We start from the raw sequence: 22934 nt of genomic DNA on the forward strand, positions 1-22934 counted from the left end.
TAGAAGTTCTCCATATGAGATTTAGAGTTTCCTTGGGTTAACAGGCTAATATAAACGACTTATTCAAGATTTCTCCAAGATTGCAGTTCCTTTGGGTTGACTTAGCAGCAAGCATCATTTAAGGATTTGAGACTGAAGTTACGCGAGGTACTAGTTTTGACCGTTCCATAGGGTGTTGAGTAATTTATGGTTTACGGTGACGCATCGATTTTGGGTTTGGGTGTTGTGCTTATGCAGAGGGACTATATGTTCTGCTTACTGTGACACATCGATTTTGGGTTTGGGTGTTGTACTTATGCTATTCAGGCTTGGATATTTATCTATGCCGATACCAACTATCTATTATGACAATTTAGGTGCAATTCACTACTCATAAAGTCCAGTTTTCCATGCCTGAAAGAAGCACCTTGTACTAGATTTACACTTCGTCCTGGAGCACGTCAAAAACGGGATTTTCCGTGTCACTCATATATCATGGGTCGATGCTTAAAAACATCACTGATGTCTCAGTTTCATTACATTCTGTCCAATATCGCACGTCTTGCGAGGGTGTATTAATGATATTGCTTTCAGGGAAAATCAAGAGTAGAACTCATCGTACTCTTATATGTACATTCATTACTCGTATGTATTTATCTATATAGTTTAGGAAACATTATTATGAGATTATATTTAGCCTTAGCTATACTTGTTTGATTGCCTATGTACATGTATTTATAGCTGGATATCTCAATGGAAAATGATCAAGTCATTCAAATATTTGCACAAGGTTCAGCTAACAGGATTTTGCTTGGCATTGAAATTGAAACATGCAGGGTACGTCAATTCATCCATAAAATTTTGAATAAATCAGTTTTGTGTTCGAAAGATAAGTATGAAATTTTCCAAGAAAAATGACACTTCTACATGTGAGCAAGTACTCTTCATTTTATAATCCAAAATAGGAATCATTCATTGAACATTAAAGTTATTTATTAGTTTAAGTAGTAGCTGAGTTATATATTGTAGCAGTATAATGATATGCTTTCATTTTCATGTATAGATTTCTATATATCATCTGACTAGTTCTTAACTTGCAACTAATTCTTTGATTAAAATAATCTAACTGTCATTAATCATAATTACACGAAGGTTGGATGAATCTGTGAAGAAATATTACTTAATTAATTTTCCAACAAGACAGATTGACTCTTTGTGATATAAAAAAATCACGGATAAAATTTAGAAACGAGGGCATGCTGATAGTTATGGAAAATACTGCTTCAATCATTCAACAAGTATTCAACAGTTATTAGTCCAAATATTTAAGATGTGTGTGCTTTCGTATAAGCTATTTATTTCTTTTATCAGTGCTTGAATTGCCAAGAAATTGCAGAATTGGTCTTGTAATTGTCTCAGTTAGGTATCTATCTATACCTTTGACTAAATCTTAACCACCAATGAAATTTTTTAATTAAACATTGCAATAGACCTTGTCGGCAGTGTAATTTTGATGGAAAATAGGCTATGCTTAATAATTAATTTAATTTCCATCATTAATTTATTTTCTCTAGTTAATGCAATTTTCATATCTTTTAGAATACTTGCACTGTTGCACAAGAAATGGCACGTAGTCGTTGCTATATTTCCGGTCACAATAATCTTTGTCTATTTGTAATTTCGTATGCAATTGTGAAAACATATTGTTGCAGTAGGTCAAAAAAAAAAAATTAAGAAATTTAATATTAATAAAATAAAAAAAAAATCTATTGATTCTACATATAAGATTTAGCTTCAAAAAAGAGGTGGTTACCCTCGCTATAGAATTTATTTTAGAAACTTTTTCACTTATAAAAAACGAGCGTAACATGCTTTTTCTTTTCTCTTCTTTTCTTTATATAAAAAAACTCTTTGCATACACTGACATCTTTTATGCTCCTCCAGCAAGCACCATCTTCATTACATGTAATGTAATCTAGGGGCGTTAATGGATGGTTAACCGAACCGAAAACATATTTCGGAAGGTTAATTGAGACTATCGGTTGATTCATTTCTTGAACTTAAACCTTAACCGAAAAACCATGTTAACCGGTATTCGATTAACTGATTTTTTTCGGTTCGTTTATTCAGTTAACCAATTAACCATTATTAATTAATAAAAATATGTTAAGATTACTTAACCCCATAACAAATTTCCTACAAAAGAATGAATGACAATGAATAATCCATATAATTTGTTTAATTATATTGTTGCTTCTATTAATAATGAAATTATGATGAATTATCAAATATCTATTGAATATGGAAAATAATATCGACTAGTACAAAAACATGTTTTTTAATAAATAGATAAAAGATAATCAAATATTTAGTTATTTATGTGCAATGATGATGAAATGCAGACGATAATTTTAATATATATCAACATATGTATCTTTATAAAAAATGTTAACGTTGACAATTATTGGTTTGAACTGGAAAATGTAAATAATATGACGATCTGAATTGTAACTAAAAAATTTCTAACAAATAATTTGATAATAACTTAAAAGAGTAACATAAACAATATTTTTAAAAATAGAAAATAAAATTTCGGTTTTCGGTTAGCCGTCCGTAGCATAAAGCATGAACCGTAACCGAACCGAAAAACCGAAGATTTTACCAGTTTGGTTAACCAAAACGGAAAAATTCAAAAATATTGGTTTGGTTAACGTGAAAATCGGTACGGTTTTTAGGTTCGGTTTTTGAATATTTTAACCACCCCTAATGTAATCTTTGAATATTAAATTGGAAACAATGCATAGTACCTAATCTATTTATGTCTGGCAAGATACAAGAAATATCGACCTATTTTTATTTATTTCTACAATATAACTATAACAGTCTAGAACTACGGGCTCAGGGGCGTAGGTAGTAAGGGTGACGGTAGGTCCTAGGACCTTTTTTTTTTTTTTTAATGTATGACGTATTTATAAAAAACAAGCACGTACATTATTATTTATAAAAGACATACCTAATTTTTATTTGACAAACATTACCAAGCCTATATCTCTTATATTTTAGAGCCTATAATCTTAGCCCAATCAATTGATCCATTAAAATTAAAAAAAAAAAAAAAAAAAAAAAAGGAAAAAGAGAAATAGAAATAAGAAACGGAAAAGATGCATACGTCGTTGTGACTCCCCTGTGTTTGGAATCGATCATCGTGAGTGACAGAGTGACATCGTCTCTGCGTGCTCGGCCGTCCGGCAAGGTCGACGTTGTCATAACCCTCCTGTCCGTCCGTCCGGAGACAATAGCCCATCGAGAATTGTTGATCGCTGATCGGCCATCAATCCATCAACCATCATCGTCCATGTCCATCACTCCATCGATCAACACCAACAGGTTTGTAACTTCAAGTTACAAGTGTTACAACTTAGTAACTTACATTACAATTTCAGAATTCTTGGCTTTTTGTTGTTCAAAATCAAAACCATTTGTTTGATTAATAAATAATGATTGTATATTTGTATGATCTCATGATTTGTATCACACTATCACTGATCAGATTTCAGAATTGCTTATGAGATATTGAGATTTCCGAATTACTCATGACATAAGCCTTGTGTTAATATTTGATTAATATACATAATACATGTGACGATTTGATTCAAATTGTTAATTTGTTTTTGTTAAGTGTTAACAATTTTGAGAATTCTTTATGTTAAGTGTTAACAGATTTCGGATTTTCAGAGTTGGTATTGTCTATTTGATATAAGAACATTGTTTATTCAATTTTAATTGTCTTGAATTTATGTTATTATCTTGATTTTTTTATTTTTCTATTACTCTATTTGATAACAAAATAATGATAATGGTTATTAGTTTGACACTTTTTATAACATTCAATTTCATAATTAAATTTCAGAATAAAGCATCAATATTCAAGAATGTCTTTGCATAAGTTTTATAAAAAGAAAGAAGATGGTGAACAACGACATAAGTATGCGAAGATTGATTTAAACGCACTACCAGTTGATCCATTTGAATGACCAAGTATAGAATTTTATCATGTAAACCAAAGAGATGAAATTAGAAGAGCATACTTGCAAAAAGGACCTTTCCAACCTCTAAATCATAAGTTCCTACCACATGATTTTGGAGGAAAACCTCAAAGATTTATTCAATCTTGGTTTGATGATAATAAATATTGGTTAGAATATAGTATAAAAGAGGATGTTGCATTCTGATTATGTTGTTATCTATTCAAATCAAGTATATTAAATCAAGGTGGATCAGATCTTTTTGTGAAAAATGGATTCAAAGGTTGGAATTGGAAATCAGGAATATATAAACACAAAGAAGGAACTCTACACACTATTGCTGTCCAAAAGTGTCGAAGTTTGATGAACCAAAGACAATCTATCATGTCTGCTTTTGAGAAACAAACTACTTGACAAGCAAAATAATATCGTACTCGTTTGAATGCTTCAATTGATTGTGTTAGGATCCTACTCCGACAAGGGTTAGCATTTCGTGGTCATAACGAGAAGGAAGACTCGTATAATAAATGTAACTTTCTTGAACTATTACAGTGGTTAGCCGATCGATGTGATGTTGTAGATCGTGTTGTGTTAAAGAATGGACCAAAAAACTGCTAAAATGAAATGCGGTGAAATCCAAAAACATATTGTGCAAGCATGTTCGGATGTAATTTTAAATATTATTACGGGAGATATTGGAAATGATTTTTTTGCAGTTTTAGTACACGAGTCACGTGATGTGTCATGTAAAGAACAAATGGCATTGGTTTTGCGGTTTGTTAATAAAAAAAAAAGTGAAGTTGTAGAAAGGTTTGTTGGCCTTAGAAATGTTAATGACACTTCAGCCTTTATCATTAAAGGCTATCATTTATGATATGTTTTCAAAATGGGATTTGAGTCCTAGTAGGATTAGAGGACAAGGATATGATGGTGCTAGTAACATGAATGATACATTCAATGGATTGAACACTTTGTTCATTGTTTTGCTCACCAATTACAGTTAGCTCTGGTGTTTGTTGCAAAGAATCATACGATGGTTAATGATTTCTTTGATGTGGTTTCTCGGTTGTTAAATATTATTGGATCTTCTGACAAACGACGAGATATCTTAAGAAAAAAAAACAGATAAAGTTATGGCAACACTGGCTGAAGGTATGGTTAATACTAAATTGTAAATTATAACTATTTTTAGTTGTTTATACTAATTATTCGACTAATTAAATTCGTATGTGGTTTATTTTATGTGAGCTTGAGAGTGGTACCGGATTGAATCAAGAAGTAGGTATTAAATGGCCATCTGATACTCGATGGGATTCTCATTTTTCATCTTTATTAAATATTCAGACCATATATGCTTCCATTTGTGATGTACTTGAAGACCTTGGTGAATTTGATAGTGATCGTGATCGTCGAGTTGAAGCAATTTGCATATTAAAGTGGTTAAAATTGTTTGATTTTGTGTTTTGTCTACATTTGATGGTTGATATCTTGGGAGTGACGGATCATTTGAATGTAATACTACAAAGAAGACCAAGATATTGTAAATGCCATGAATCAAGTAAGTAGCTCAAAAAAAGCAATTCAAGAAATTAGGGGTGTAGGATGGGAACCACTTTTAGAGAAAGTTAATTTGTTTTGTGCTAAAAACGAAGTTAAAGTCGTGGATTTGGAATATGCATATTATAATGGATACAATCGTTGAAGGGGTTCACAGGTTAGTAATTTTTGTTACTACTAACTACCACATCGATTTATAAATTTATTGTCTTTTATCATTAGTTACTAATATATTTGTATATACATACATACATACATATATATATATATATATATATATATATATATATATATATATAGGGGATAGGGAATATATATTAGAGCCCCACCTAAGCTTAGGTACTAAACCTCTAAAATATGTTGTTTTAACATGCTAAATATACCCAGTTTGGTTCACTTTGTAAATATATCATTCTCCATAACATTTCTTTCTTTCATTATCGTTTTATCATCTCCATTTTCTTACCTCAATTATCATTTATTACTTCATCCAAGTGAGCATTACTAAACCCTAAACCTAAACCTAAACCCCAAATTTAAACCCTAAACACTAAAGCTAAACCCTAAACCGTAAATCTAAACCCTAAACCCTAAACCGTAACCCTAAACCCTAAACCTTAACCCTAAACCCTAAACCCTAAACATAAACTTGAACCCTAAACCCTAAACTCTAAACCCTAAACCCTATTGTGTCTATCTTGAATTTACATCTTGAAGTATTAATCGTGAATCCATTAACCGTAATCTTTATATAGTAAAACAATGTATTTTCAAGAGGTTTAGTACCTAAGCTTAGGTGGGGCTGTAATGTATATTCCCATATATATTTATATATATATATATATATATATATATATATATATATATATATATATTTATAAGGCTAACAACTTGCACCACTATCAAGTTGTTGTATTTAAAGAGGTGATTGATATGCAACTCACGAATTTACTTCTTTCAACTGCTTTTTTGTGTCCTGCTGAATCTTTAAAGCCTTTGATTTAGTTAAAATAATGAAAATGGCTACACTTTATCCGGAAGAGTTTCCAACAAAATATGATCTTCGAGTTCTTGAAGTGGAGCTTGGAAATTACATTAAAGATGTGCGAGAAGACGAACGATTTAATGATTTGAAGACATTGCCAAAAAGATGGTCGAAGAAAAGAAGCAGATAATATTTCCCAAGATTTATCTTCTTGTGAAACTTGCATTGATCTTACCTCTAGCAACAACAAGTGTGGAACGCACATTTTCATCAATGAAGTTAATAAAGATTGATATACACAACACAATGAGTGATCAATTTTTGAGTGATAGTTAGTGTCGTATATTGAAAAAAAATGTTTTAAAAGGCATCGGTAATGACACAATTGTGAAAATGTTCCAAGATATAAGACCTCATAGGGTTCAATTGTAATAAATTTATTATAACTATTGAATTGATGGTTAAATATTTTAGGCATGTAACCCGACCAGCCACCATTAGTATTCTTTAGTCTTTCATATTTTTTCAGTTTCATTTACATAAGGAACTACGTGGTTTTTAGTTCTAGATTTGCCACCGTATGTGTTTTAATTTGTTTATTATTTTTTAGTTTTTTGGGGAGGGGTTAAATTCAAACGATAGAAACTATTTTCACTTCTTTAGTTGGGTAGACATACACTTCTCGAAGTCTAATGTTATAAAAATATTATAATTAGAACGCTAGTATTATACTTTTAAGTGCTCAGTTTTTTATTTTCTTTTCAGTAAAATTTTTGTGACTACTTAAGTGTAGTGTAAGTGCTTCTCAACTTGCTCTTTTTAGATGAATACAAGAGCATTAGCAGCAATGAAAAAAGTGATAGAAGCACCATTTGCAACAATTAGTGAACAGGGTTAGCAAGAAGGGCAGTTTGGTCAAGCTCTCCTGAACCTGGGCCTGACCTTGGACCTGCTTGGACTTCTATGGCGCTGAAAATTGACGATATTGCCCTTTTTAGTAGGGACTAGCATAATTAGAAAGATTTATGAAAAACATAAACTAAACTTTCTCTCTAAGCTTTTATTAATGAAAAACGCAATAATGAACAAGAAAAGCATTAAAGGTTTACTCCTACTTATACTAAAGTAATTTAAAAGATAATTTAATAGCAACAGAGATAAAACAAAAAGTCTTAAACCAAAATAAAGAAAACTCCCAAATATGCCCAAATTCTGAAAAACTCCAACAAAGATGCACGTTGCAGTCTAGATATATAAGTGTTCCTACCACCTGTAATGTTGTAGATGGATCATATCTATAAATCGGTTGATGATTTTACAGGAAGGACTTTCTTGTTTTTACGCATAATGGAAACTTCTGATGTGATAATGGCACCTACAATAATAGTCCCCATGAATATGAATAATCCAATAAAACTCTGAACATCAAGACTTTGTGGTGGGGTTTGATTAGGTTGTGATGTATCATTAGTAGAGAACCCAAGATATTTTTTCTTCATTTCCATCATAATTTCACTTTCAGTAACATTAATAACTGCCCTAGAAAAATCTTGCAATAAAAGAGATCCACGAGGAAATGCCTGAGATATGAAACACATAAAGTTAGAGAATTTATATTATTACGTTGTGATTCATCTGAACTTATTCTTTCATATATCTTATAGAAGAATAATGCATCACGTTATTAATATAGCAAACTAATAGAATCACATGATCAGTAGGATAATAGAATCACATAATCAGTAGAGTAATAGAATCACATTATCAATAGATTAGATAACGAAGAGACTCACAAATGCAATTCCAGATTCTTGTTTTATTGGCCCATACTTCATGTATTCAGAGCCATACTTAGCAAGAAAGAGTTCGATGTAGGGGAGCTCATCAACAACAACACTTACGATGCCACTGGTCAAAGCACTTTTATATTCTTCAACGCTTTTGAGAGGTAAAAGTTCCTTGTTAGAACAATTGAATTTTTCTGTTATTAGATCTTTTAGAAAGGAACCATCTTGGTATCCAGCATGTTCAAAAGTTGAAGGCAATCTAGGACGTAGTTGATCAAGTGTTAACCATGAGGACAAAGTAGCGGTGAAAATCTGAATAACTATGAAAATCATACTTAGCCAGATCACAAGCACAACTTTGGAGCATTTATTTTGTATCTTTCCTGCAAAGAGAAGTCTGCATAGATTATTTTCATAGAAATATCTTCATTTCGTTAATTTGTTTCCTAACCATTAATGTGATATATACTTTAGAGAAGTTAACACACATAATCACTACTCTACTAATAAATCTAGACCTTTCTTTACAAGATGGACTTGAACTCTTAGCCTTTGACTGATGGACACATTCCCATGAACTCCTATAATAGGTCAAAGGCTCTTTGTTCCATTGATGTGATATATACACCACCATTTTTAAGAAAGGTGCATTTAAAAGCACTTTATCTTTTAATCGTACCATGGATTTTATTGACAAAACAAAGACGATCAATGAATCGGGACACCTTATGTATTGAGATTTCTCTTTGCAACAAAAAAACGGAAATTCTGTGCGCCCAAAACTAACGTTTTATTTGCCATTATTTTGTTGAGAATTCACAACAACTATTTGAGAATGAAAAGTAAAATTAAATTCAAAACGTAAGGTTCTTCTCAGAATTTAAATTTTAGTATATCTCAAACTATGTACCTTCCTGGAAGAAGAATGTGGAAATGGGAAACCATATAACCATTATGAGTTGGTTATATATTGGGCTTGAAAAGCTCGGATTTTTCTCCCGGTATTCTAAAATTGCAAGTGCAACCCCAGTGAAGAGGCATACACCAACTATTGTGATCCATAGTCTCCAGGTGAAAGGTTTTAAGAAAGTCCACAGTGTTTGGTTCCATTCATGGGAAGCATGTGCAAGCACATAAACTTCAGAATTCAAGTAGGGAATTGTAAAGTCAACATGTTGAGCTCTATTACCCCGAATTGTTACATCACCTGCGACAGCATGACATTTCTGCAAGATAGAAAGTAAGAAGTATTTCAGCTTATAATTAACACGATGATGTAGTAGGATATCGGCAATGTATAAAACTCAATAGAGTTTAATGCATTGTCACATATGTTATGTATGAAGCCTTGAAGTAAAAAGTCAAACAAAATGGCAATACAGGCATTGATCACATGAGCCATTAATTTCGTTTTGGTTTGCTTCAAAGTAATACACGAGATGTAAAGTTCATGTTTTCTACTTTTGTCAAATGCTATATAGTAGGTAACTATGAAGGGAGACTTTATCCTCCAAATTTATTTCTATGAAAGGCTCAAAATGTGTATGTATATATTTGCGGTGTAGCAGCAAAAATTGGATACTGATAGAAAATATAGTGAGCTAGTTTCTTTTGTGCAGGGCAACCAAAAATATGAGTGATAGAAAATATAGTGAGGTAGTTTCTTTTGTGCAGGGCAACCAAAATACGAGTGATACCTTACAGTGAGTGATCAGATAAAATTCTCTCTCTCTCTCTCTCTCTCTCTCTCTCTCTCTCTCATGAGTGAATGTAGGTCACATTAGACCAAACCACTTTAAAGATCGTGTCCCTATTTATAGTTTTAAATTTGCAATTTTTAGTAGTTTTGTTCTGCAAGTTTTATCGAAATCGTTTATCGTTTGTCTGAAGTTGCTTAACTTGTGTTGTTGCATTCCCAACAAACTTGTATCAGGGCCATGGTTGAAAATGGGAAGTTTAAGATCAACAAATTCTATGGTCAAGATTTTTGTTTCCAGAACATGCAAATCAAAGATTTTATCTACCAAAAAATTTACATTAACCTTTCTCCGAAGAGAAACCTTTTCTTATGAAGCAACAAGATTGGGACTTATTGGATCAACAGGCTCTGGGAGTAAGATTATCATTGGCAAAGAATGTAGCTTACAATATTGTCAATGAGAAGACTACATATGGACTAATCACAACATTATCTAATATGTATGAAAAACCCTTAGCAACGAATAAGGTGTTCTTGATCCAATAGTTGGTAAATCTGAAGATGAAGGAGGCTAGTTTTGTAACAAACCATATGAAAGAATTCAACTCAATAATATCAAGATTGATATATGTTGATATTGGATGTGACGATGTAGTCCATGTGTTGTTATAATTAACTTTTTTGCTTGAAAGTTGGTCCAGAACAATGATCACAATTAGTAGTTCAGTCGGAGGTGCTAAGCTAATGTTCGAAGGCTCATAGTTTAATCTCTATGAGGATATGTACAAATGGAGTGTCGGAGAAGCTTCCAGACTCGAGTATCCTTCTAAGTACTAGAGAAAGAGAAAGGTGATCATTTTAGAAATTAGTTCCTAAATCCTTTAGCATATTAAGAAAAGAATGAAGTGAATATGAAACTAGATTATGAAGATGATGCACTCATTTGTTGTCTTGAAAATTCAACAGAATCATGGATCATGGATTCTGATGTTCCAGAGAAGTAGTGCAAAATTTAAGTTAGTAGAGAAGGATGGTCAGATTAGCAGACAACAAGAGCCTAAATATTACTGGTGTTGGGGATGTGGTCCTCAAGAAGACTTTGGGTACAAAATGGACTTTGAAGAATGTCAAGTTCATTTAAGACTTAAAGATGATGCTAATATCAGTGAGAAAACTTAATGATAAAGGTCATCATGTTACATTTGGTGATCATTAGTGAAAGGTCACAAAGGGAAACTCCATTGTTACTAGAGTTTAGAAGTGGGGTACACTTTATTTTGTGAAAGTTTTTGATGTTGAAGCACAAGTTGTTAAAGAAGTTGGGGCAACGACTCTATGGAACCAAAGACGTGGCATATGAGTGGAAGCTAATGAAGATTTTAGTCTCCAAAGGAAGACTAATAGATATGAAGATATGAACACTGTGACAATTTATTTCTATTAGCCATATGTTCTTGTTAAACAGAAGAAGGTTACTTTCATAAAGATAGGTCATCCATCTAAGTCCGAGAAGTTGGAGTTAGTTCATTCGTATGTTTATCGTACCGCTTTAATTTCTTTGGTGAAAGAATCCCTATATTTCATTACTTTCAGCAACGACTTCATTCGAAAAGTTTGGCTTTATTTCTTGAAGCATAAGTCTTAAAATTTTCATCATATTCAATAACCGGGAAGTTATTATGGAGAATGTGACGAACTTAAAAAATAAAGTATTTCATATCAGATAATGGGGTCGAATAGAGTAGAAAATAATTTGTTGATTACTGTATTAACCATGGAATCAAAATGAAGAAGATGGTTTCGAAGACACCTTAGTAGAATATAGTAGTTCAGAGGATGAACCCAACATTGAACGAGATGGATGAAAGAACGATACTGCATGTAGTTTTACCCAAGATGTTTCAAGTATATTCTATTAACTTAGCTTCATATTTAATAAATGGAGGACCCTCAATTCCCATAAGGTTCAAGATTCCAGAAAAGGAATGGCAAGGTCGAGAGATTTCACTCAAACACCTGAGGTATTCAGTGTCTCGTATGTATAAATCAATGACTCAGAGAGAAACAAGCTAGAAGCAAAGGCAAGAAAGTGCACCTTTATTGATTTCCGGTTGGATAACATGGGGCTCTAGGATAACGAGAATAAGAAGATTATCAAACTTCAGGATATGGTGTTGAACGAGAGTGCTCTATATAAGGATGAACTTGCAAAGAGATCAGACAATGACAGATACCTAGAAAATAAAGATCAACTTAAGTTAAAAGAAATCTCAAATGATGATGTTGTAAAACCTATCGGTACTCCAGAGATAAGTGAAAGCTCAGGATGCAGTGGGAGCTCCAATGTATCAGTCAATAGTAGTTCAGAGGATGAGGTTACACATGAAGCTAAGACAGTTACTCCTATAGTTGGTAGATTTACTATAGTTTGAAGACCTATAGCCAGGTATTCTCTTCCAACTAATTACTTGTTGTTGACAGAGAATAGTGAACTTAAGTCTTAACTAGAGGCCTTGAGGATGAAAGATTCCATACATTGGAAGAAGTCTATGGAACACGAGTTGATCTCAATTGAAAATTACCATACTTGGTCAATGGTCAAGCTCCCAACATAGAAGGTGATACTACAGAACAAATGTCTTAATTAGAATGAGATCTTCTCTCTTATTGTGATGATATCTACAATCAAATTGGTCTTGGGTATTGTAGCCTCCGAAATTCTCCATCTAGAGCAGCTAGATATGAAAATAGCTTTTCTCCATGGCAACCTGTAAGAATACATCTACATGACACTACCAAAGTGGATTCCCATAGTTAGTAAGGAAAATTTGGTGTGAAAACTAAAAAAGTTTGTATGGATTGAAGAAGCTCCAAGGCAGTGGTACTTGAAGTTGATAGTTTCATGCAAATGAATGGCTACAACAAATGTGAGATGGATCACGAATGTTACTTGAAAAAAATTCAACTCCTCATACATCATCCTGTTATTATATACTGATAACATGTTATTATATGTTGATAACATGTTGATTGTTGGATCCAACATGTAGTGAGTTCGAGATAAAGGACCTAGGGGTTGTTGAGTAGATATTAGGCATGAGCATAGCCAGGAACAAATTTAACAGTACACTAAAATTTTCACAAGCAAAGTACATCAACGAAGTTTTAAAAAAGCTCAACATAACAGATGTTAAGGATAGAAGTACACCTTTGGGTAGTCAGTTGAGAATCTCAAAGAATCGATCCCCAAAGACCGAAGGAGATAAGGAATATGTTCTTAAAGTTCCATATGCGTCTGCGGTTAGTAGCTTGATGTATGTTATGGTATGAACAATAACAAATATTGTTTAGGTAGTGGGATTTGTAAGTAGGTTCATTTAAAATACATGAATAGAGCATTGGGAGGGAGTAAATTGCTTATCACGCCACTTGAAAGAAAAAGTTGAGGTTGCCTTATGTTTAAAAAAAAAGGGTAGTCTTAGAAGGGTTCGTCTATGCATATGTGGGTGGATGTCTAGATTCGGAAAAGAGCACAAAAGGTTATACATTCATAATCGGGGGTTCATCAATCAATTAGGTGTCCGGTTACAAAAGAGTGATGTTATATCAACCACATAAAAAAGAGTAAATGGTTATTGTAGAACCAACAAAAGAGATTATATGGTTAAAAAACTTCTTGTCGGAACTTTGAATGCATCAGGAGGATTGTGTATTCCATTAGGACAACCAGAGTACAATTTACTTGGCAAAGAATATGTTGTTTCAAAGTAGAATAAAACATATTCAGATGAGGTACCATTTCATTCAAGAGTTAATTATTGATGGAACTCTAAATCTGAATAAAATCCTTTGAACAAAGAATCCAACAAATATGTTAACCAAGGTGGTTACCACTAAGAAGTTGAAGCTATGTGTGGCTTCAACTAAATTTTTAGAATTTTGAGAAAAGGAAATGGCATAGAAAGAGGTGGGGAATATGATTAAGGAATGTTGGAACAGTTGGATGGCAGAGAAAGACTGAGTTGTTCAATCCTTCAAGTGGTATATTGTTAGCTATGAAACCTTAAAGTAAAAGGTCAAGGAAAATGGCAGCATACACATTGATGACATGGGCCATTAATTTATTGTTGGTGGATGGCTTCAGTGCCATACACAAGACTTAAAGCTCATGTTAATTTTCTACTTCTTTTGTCAAGGTCTATATGGTAGGTAACTTTGAATGACTAGGAATTTCACTTTCATTCAACTTTCCAATTAAACTATGAATTGTGGATTCTTGTTTGTTTGTGGTTGACTAGCCTATACATGATTTAAAAATGTGTTGTTAGATATGTTTTGATAAATGTACCTTGCCTCTAATATGATCAACGAGTTGATCATAAGTACCATTACTTTCCCCTGTGCCATTGATGAACGGTTTGAAGATGGGTTTGACAGTATATGGTAATAAATGTAATGCATGGCAGAATATGGCTATGGAGAATCCACCTTCGACTTCTGATTTCTCGTTCACTTTTATGAACTCAGTGAAACCATCTTTCTTTGGCACCCACACCTTTAATGTTGGGCATGGACTTTTCAGTTTCTTGGGACTGTTCCGTTGTGGCCATATAATGTCTTTTTTTGCAATCAAATATCAAACCCGTCAGAAGCATAATGAATAAGAAAATTAAAAAAATGTAACAATTTAAACAAGAATTATATATATATATATATATATATATATATATATATATATATATATATATATATATATATATAATGTTGTAATAACAATAACAATAACAACAAAATCAGGTACAATTTTTTTATAGGTGATTTGGTACATGACAAAATTGATTAGCATTATAAAATAGATGTTGATGATCATTTATTCTAGGGTTATCAATGTTTTTTGGGAAATTACTATTTTTGTTTTTCTTTAAGTTACCAACAAACAGACTTGTGTGAATATTACATGATGCTATTAATATACCATGTATACATGTATGTATTTTATATGTATGTATAAATAGTATAGGGCTATCTTATTTATTTTATGTAGCCCATATTGTACACATTTACTTTATAAATGAATTCCAAGGCCAAAGGGCATTCCATGGGAAAATACCACACATTCATGGTATCATAAAATTCCGCCAAAATTTTTCCTCTCTCTCGCTAAAACCCTACGCTGATATCACACACGTTATAGTCGACCCCCTTCTCCCTCTATTGATTCTTTTCTACCCTTTTTTCATTCTTTGATATATTCTACTCCCCATTAAAATGTTTGAATCATCTAAGAACCAAAAACCATTTGGTGTCACCAATATCAAAGCTTATGTTCCTATGATCTCTGATCTTAATTAGATGAACTACGATGCATGGAAATAACTTTTTCAAATGCATTGCAGCAGTTTTAGGGTCAAGGGTCATCTCCCAAGAGAATCCAAACCTACATATAACAAGGATGAAACATGGGTTAATCTTGTTAACCTAGTCAAGATATGGATATACGACATAGTCACTCAAAGCTTGCTCAACATGATTCTCGAACAGGGTGTAACCGCTCACACTATTTGGACAAGTATATAAACTTTATTTTGTGATAATCAACAAAGTCATGCCATTGAATTAGATCAACAACTCTAGACTCTTACTCTTGGCGATCTCACAATCTCTCAATATTGTGAATACATGAAGGTAATTTTAGATCTTCTCACCAAAATCGTAACACTTGTCACTGAGCCAACCCTACTCACATACCTTTTAAATGGATTATCACCAAAATATGACAACATCATCACGGCTCTATGCCATTAAGGCCGTTTACCATCTTTTCTCAAATATCAGTCAATAATATCTCTGGAGGAACAGACCTTAAATTGAAACCGACTTACTTAACCTCTCCATATGGACCATCTATCTTCACCCATTTCCCTTCATGTTGGCAACTGTTCTACTCCATACCAACAAGGAACAACAATCGTGGAGGTCGTAGGCCTTCCTAACCTTGTCGTGGTGGCCCACAAGCCAAAGGCAGTCGCCACCATCATGTTGTCGCCAATTAGTCACAACCAGGATTACTTTGGTCTCCATATTCATTCCCTTGGAATTCGTTTATGTGGCCCTGTTCCACATGGTAGCATCCTTATCGATCATCAAGCCCTCGTTCACAGCATCAACAGCATCGGCCTGAATAGGGAATCCTTGGCACTACTCCTTCTCAACCATCGAGTAATGCATTTCTATAATAGCAACCAACATATTTTTCTACGCTTCCTCACCTGCGCTTGTACTTGTTCCTACAATATAATTGCTCCCACCCTTGACTCTAGACCAGCTTACAAACATTATATAGGCTCTTCATGCAATGCATCTCAATGATGGCTCAGATCCCAACCTTTATATGGATATATGTGTTACCTCTCACCTCACCTCATACATAGGTAAATCCAAGCTCTTGGCAATGGTTCACCTATATCCATTACACACATCGTTCAAACAACATATCCCTCAAGCCATCTTCCTTTATATCTTAAAAATGTTTTAGCTACACCTAATGATATAAAAAATCTCATATATGTTCATCGACTTTCAACTGCTAAACAAGTTTCCATTGGATTTGATCCATTTGGTTTTTTTGTGAAGGACCTTCAAACTCTCCAACTTCTGCTTAGGTGTGTTAACTCCAATAACCTCTATCAAGTTCCTCCTTAGACTCATGTTTCTCTCCCATCCGACAGGTCATCCTTGTGGCATCAACATCTTCGTCATCCCGGAGCCCATGTTGTTAATCGGTGAATTTCTATTCATTTTATTAATTGTAATAAAACTCCAAACACTATTAGTTTCCAAGCTTGTCAACTGGGTAAACACGTTCGTTTACTTTTCTCTAGTTCAAAGTTCAAACACTATCATTTATGGTTTATTTGATATAGTTCACTCTGATTTGTGGGAACCTCCGGTTGTGAGCACTAATGACATAAAATACTATATTGTTTTTATGGATCACTTTACCCACATTGTTTAGGTTACCCTCTCCATAATAAATTTGATGTCTTCTCCAAGTTTCTTCATTATAGAGTTTGTCAAAAACCAATTTAATACTAAAATCAAATCTTTCCAGTGTGACCATGGTGGTGAATTCAACAATAAACAATTCCACACTATTTTCCCAACACGAAATCACTTTCCGTTTCTCGTGCTCTCATACTTCCCACTAAAAGAGAAAATTCAAAGATATGATCTATACAGTCAATAACATCATGCACACCTTTCTTTTACATGCTCACCTCCCACCGAATTTTTGGGTTGAAGCGCTTCATATGGAGATTCACCTATTAAACCTAGCTCCCTCCATTTCCATTAATAATGAAATCCCATACACTAACCTATTTTAAAAACCACCATCATACACTCATCTTCGAGTCTTTGAATGCCTTTGTTATCCACACCTTCCCATACCACTTAAATTAGCCCCTAGATCCAAGCATTATATCTTTATCGAATACCAATCTAATCACCGTGATTACCATTTTTTCGATCTTGCCACTTGCAAAATCATTATCTCCCTCCATATCATTTTTTACGAGCTCTCCTTCCCTTATCACTCCATTATACCAAATCAAGCTCCATCCTACTCTTTCCTTGATAACTCCCTTGCCTAACGACCCATATCTCGTGAGTTTCTTACTTCCCCTACACCTACCACTCACGAGGTCACCACCGCTACCCCATCACCTCTCGGTCCCTCAAACACCATTCTCCTTCCCCTCTCGGCTCTCTCACACCTCCTCCCGAACCTTCAACGAACCCACCCCTACCTATCCTATGTTCACTAGGGGTCGCTTAGGTATCAATGAAACCATCCAACGTCTTAATCTTCACACCATTACCGAGTCTCCACTTCCTTGGTCCCTCACTCAATCCCTTCAAGAACCAAACATGACCATTTGTGATGAAGGATGAGTTTAATGCTCTTATTGCTAATAGAACATGGGTCCTTTTTCTTAAGCCTCCCGAGCCTAATATTGTGTGCTCCATGTGGTTGTTTCATAAGAAATACAAATCACATGCTTCTCTTGAGCGATATAAGGCACGGGTGGTTGCTAATGGCAAAATCCAACGACCTGATATTAAGACCTTTAGCCCAGTAGTCAAATCGGTTGCTATCCATACTATTCTTAGCCTTGTGGTTTCTCGTAAGTGCCCATTCATCAATTAGATGTCAAGAATGCCTTCTTCCATGGACAACTTAATGAGATAATACATGCATCAGCCTTCGAGATTTTGAGATCCGGCTCACCCGGACTATGTCTGCCATTTGCAGAAGTCACTTTATGGGTTGAAAGAATCTCATCGGGCTTGGTTTGACTGCTTAAAATTATATGTCACTCAGATCGCTTTACTCACAGTCATTGTGACTCATCTTTATTTTTTTTTCGTAGGGGTATGGAGATTGCTTCATTACTTCTTTATGTAGATGACATTAGACTTACCGCTTCCCCTGTAGAGACATAGGTGACATTATACTTGGTTTGACTGCTTTAAATTATATGTCCTTCGAGCTTCTTCAGTACACCATTTCCCTTCTAGCCATTGAGTTCACCATGAAGGACATAGGTGAGTTATCTTAATTTTTGGGCATCGTAGTGACACAAGACAACAAAGGCATGTTATTATCCCAATGCAAATACACATTGGAACTTCTCTACCGGGAAAACATGTCAAATTGTAACCCATGCAGAACACTAGCTGATACCCTATATAAACTAGACTTTGATGCCCCCCTGTGCCCAACCCTACCTTATGCTGTAATTTAGTTGGTAGCTTATAGTACCTTACATTCACTCACTCGTATCTATTCTTTGCATTACAAAAAATATTCTCTACATGCATGATCTAAGGGAACCGCATCTGAAATCCTTGAAGCGTATGCTCAGATATGTCATCCGTACTCTTGATTATGGATTATAGATCCATCCCTCCTCAATCACGGGCCCTATTGCCTACTCCGATGTGAATCAGTGGGATGTCCAACTACATGTCGATCACCGGTGGGTATTATGTTTTCTTGGGTGAAAACCTTGTGTCTTGGTCATCCAAACGGCAACAGACTGTCTCCCGCTCCATTACAAAAGCAAAATACCAGGGAGTTGCGAATCTCATAGCAGAGACATGTTAGCTACGTAACCTTTTTCGCGAGCTACACTCCCAAGTCACCAAAACAACCATTGCCTATTGTGATAACATAAGCACGGTTACATGTCTTCTAATCCTATTTCGCACCAACACACCAAGCATATTGAGATTGATCTTCATTTTGTACGAGACAAGGTTGCAACCGGTTCTGTTCGTCTACTCCATGTTCCCTCCAGTCTCCTATATGCCGGTATGCTGACATCTTCATCACGGGACTGGCTACTACATTATTTAATGATTTCATATCCAATTTGAGTGTCCGCTTAAGACCTCCCGGTCAAATTGTGGGCCCGTATTAGCATACCATATATGCATGTATAGCTATATAGACCCATCTTATTTTGTTTATGTAGCCTATATTGTACACGTTTACGTCATAAATGAATTGCAAGGCCAAAGGCCATTCCATGAGAAAATACCATACTTTCAGTTGTTACTGCATATCTTTTCATTATTGCAAGTTAATGATTCTATGTTTTTGGAACTGTGTGAATACGCATATAAGATGTATAGAATTTATTTATGTAGAGTATAAGGGGGTGTGTGGATAGGGAAAAAATAGGCTGTTTATTGCTTATTGCTTAATCCCACCGCAATAAGCAAATTTAAGTGTTTGGATATGAGTTTTTAAAAATCAGCTTATTGCGGTGGGAATAAGCAAAATAAGCTGATTTTAATAATCAAGGAGGGGAATGCTTATTGTTTATTGCTTATTTTACTCATATAAGCTGTTTTATTTTGCGAAACACTTAAATGCTTATTGCTTATTGCATATTCTCACCGTAATAAGATAATCCAAACACATTTTAAAAAAATGTTTATTCTCACCACAATAAACAAATAAGCAATAAGCTAATAAGCTAAAAACTATTTATCCAAACACCACCTAAGAAACATTTGTCAAATTGTAACAACATACCTGCACATACATCTCTCTGTCCACTATCACCTTTTTCCACAATAGATCTTCTACTGCGGCTAGATGTATCTTGGATGGCTCTACTCCTCATCATTTTTGTGAAACGAAGTTTCGAATATGCTTCGTGAGTAAAACCTTTTTCTGTTCTAACTATAGACGCTTTCACAAAGTCAATCCTGCAATAAACACAAAGCATGGCAGCTAATAACACCAAGGAAACACTACACTCCTTGTGCTCCATGTTGCGCAGTTGTATCCGTCAGACGTGTATCTTATATTCTATAGAGATTAATGATTTATAGCTTAAAATTTGTTGACTTGTTGATTCTTAAAATCATGAAAAATATTAACACGCTTTGAGAGAAGAAATTAATTAAAGACAGTGATTTGTTGCAATATTTATGACACAACTATTTCGGAGCAAATTCCAGAATCCCTGTCACCTTCAGTGACTTATATTGTTATTTGTCTTATTTCCTATTACCAATTAATCTAATTTTGTCTCTGATTGCCAGTGAAGGAAGAAAAGATGGACTGATTCAATTGAGATATTTAGAAGAAAGACGTTGATTATTGACTTTTCAGAATAGAAACCAGTGGTGAGTGACTTGTGTAAGGTTTCATTTATTTACTGTCTCACCTAATATTTTTTTTTTACCACAAGAGGAGCATTGAATTACTGAAAACCGAAGCCAGCCTTAACTTAATTTTGGGTTTCATCGTACAATTACCTTGTCTAGAATTTGTTCATATGCATCAACAGCTTACTTAGTAGATAATCATATGATTGTCAATCAAACGATGTAAGATTCATTTAACCAGTAATTTATTATTACTTTAATTAATTAGTAGTAGCTGAATTATATATTGTAAAAATGATGTGCTTTCATGTTAACGTTTATATTTCTATATATCATCCGAATAGTTCTTTACCTTCAAATGAGGGCATGCTGAATGCTGACCATGGAAAATACTGCTTCAATCGTATGAAATGTTTGTTTCTTTTATTGATGCTTGAATTGCCAAGAAATTGACGTATTGGCCAATTGTCTCACTTAGATTCCTATCCATACCCTTGACTAATTCTTAACCACCAATTTTATTAAACATTGAAGTAGACCTGCAAACGTGCCTTAGATGGGGAACTTTTTTGATGGACTAAACAATGCCACGTTGCAATACAAGAGGCTATGCTTAATTATTTAATTTTCATCACTGATTTATTTTCTCTAGTTATTGCAATTTTCATGTGGATATTTTAGAATATTTGCACTTGATGTTTTGCTTAATTGTGTCGCCCAGCTTTCAGTCACAAGTTTTTTTCCTCTATGGCAAGTCAATCGTTAAAGTTGGTAGTATCCATGAAATGTTCGTTGTTGGTGTAGATGTATGCAATTGAGAAAACATGTCATTGCACTTGCGATAGGTCAAAATAAAATCTTCACAAAAAAAAAAAAAAAAAAGACGGAATAAAAAATTTGGTTGGTGTACATGTTTCTTTCGATTGGATCAAGAAACTTTCCAACTTGCAGATTACGTCCAAATTAATACCCTGTTTCATTGCGGTTTTTGTCATTGAAGATATAACACTTGTTAACCCCTTCCCTTAGCAGACCACATACGTACCCCTCATATGAAGAAGGTAAAATAGTCTTTTTCGGTTGCCCCTCTTGACACGTCAATAAAAAATTAAAATAAAATAAAATAAAAAATAAAAAAAAAATAAAAAAAACCCACCCTTACTTCTTCCAATTGTTGTGATTGGGATGGCATTATAGTGTGTATCCTCACATCTACCGTGAGTTTCGAAATCCACCCTTGTCTTCATCATCTTTGTCTATAGTTTGGTTTTTCCACCGAAAAAACTCAGTTTCACCCAATTGGATCGAAAAAAACATAAATATATAAAAACAAAATTTTAAGAAAACGGGACATCTTTAAGAAAAACTGAAAATTGTTTAAAATTTATAATTGACAACGTACCCCTTGGCGCGGGCCAATGGGCGTCGATCTGCCTTATAAAGAAATCTAGGCGCATGCGGGCAGCCGCGCCCATGTGAACAACAACTATCCAATGAACATTATCACCTTAGGACAAAAGGTAGCTCTGAAGTTCTCACATGACAAAGAGCACAATCATCCAATCAGCACCAGATAGTTGTCAGGTCTGACGCTCTTGTCTACCGTGCGGATTAGCTATGAGACCTTGCTATAAAAAGTGTCTCTTGTCCGCCGGAAAAGCTAAGCTTCAAGGAATTAAAGACACGAATAATCAAAATATCTATTTGATTAATAGGAAAATAACTCAAAACCTATGTTGTGTTTTTATGTACAAACCATATCTCGGTATCTATACATATATATATATATATATATATATATATATATATATATATATATATATATATATATATACTCCTAAACTACCTAACTTGTAGAATAAGATTGCAATTAGGAAACATGACCAACTTGCCATATTTATTGATTACTTGGTCTCCAAGGTCCTGCATGACTTTAGGATTCCAACAATCACCCCCGAATCTCTAAGTCCTTCTAGAGAATTCTTCAACCCCGATCAAGCTCCGCATTTCCTTGAACTTGGTTCGAGCTAATGGTTTCGTAAGAATATCCGCCCTTTGTTCTTCACCGGGAATGTATTCCACCTCCACTTGTTCCCTTTCGACACAATTACGAATGAAGTGAAACCTTGTGTGAATGTGTTTACTCCTTCCATGAAAAACGGGATTCTTAGTTAGTTCGATAGCCGACTTGTTATCAACTCTAAGAATAACTTTCT

At 34.1% G+C, this 22934-nt stretch overlaps 1 protein-coding gene across 1 annotated transcript; it reads right to left on the minus strand.

The window, feature by feature from the left end:
- Window positions 1-7581: 7581 nt before the first annotated feature.
- Window positions 7582-20493, minus strand: LOC145004176 (glutamate receptor 3.4-like). Its single transcript, XM_078963065.1, has 5 exons — window positions 20138-20493; window positions 14381-14649; window positions 9244-9559; window positions 8340-8716; window positions 7582-8126 (listed from the first exon to the last, which is right to left on the minus strand). Exons 1-5 carry the CDS (start codon window positions 20376-20378, stop codon window positions 7842-7844), a joined length of 1488 nt encoding a protein of 495 aa, XP_078819191.1. The 5' UTR covers window positions 20379-20493; the 3' UTR covers window positions 7582-7841.
- Window positions 20494-22934: the final 2441 nt, after the last annotated feature.

Source organism: Lactuca saligna, chromosome 7 (assembly GCF_052625555.1).
Source record: "Lactuca saligna cultivar CGN05327 chromosome 7, ASM5262555v1, whole genome shotgun sequence".
Lineage (NCBI taxonomy): Eukaryota > Viridiplantae > Streptophyta > Magnoliopsida > Asterales > Asteraceae > Lactuca > Lactuca saligna.

Coding starts and splice junctions, on each gene's coding strand:
- LOC145004176 (XM_078963065.1), bottom strand. CDS start 20,378: ATGGAGCACAAGGAGTGTAGTGTTTCCTTGGTGTTATTAGCTGCCATG. Junction 14,650..20,137: donor ACAGAGAGATGTATGTGCAG/GTATGTTGTTAC, acceptor TTGCAAAAAAAG/ACATTATATGGCCACAACGG. Junction 9,560..14,380: donor TTGATCATATTAGAGGCAAG/GTACATTTATCA, acceptor TCTATCTTGCAG/AAATGTCATGCTGTCGCAGG.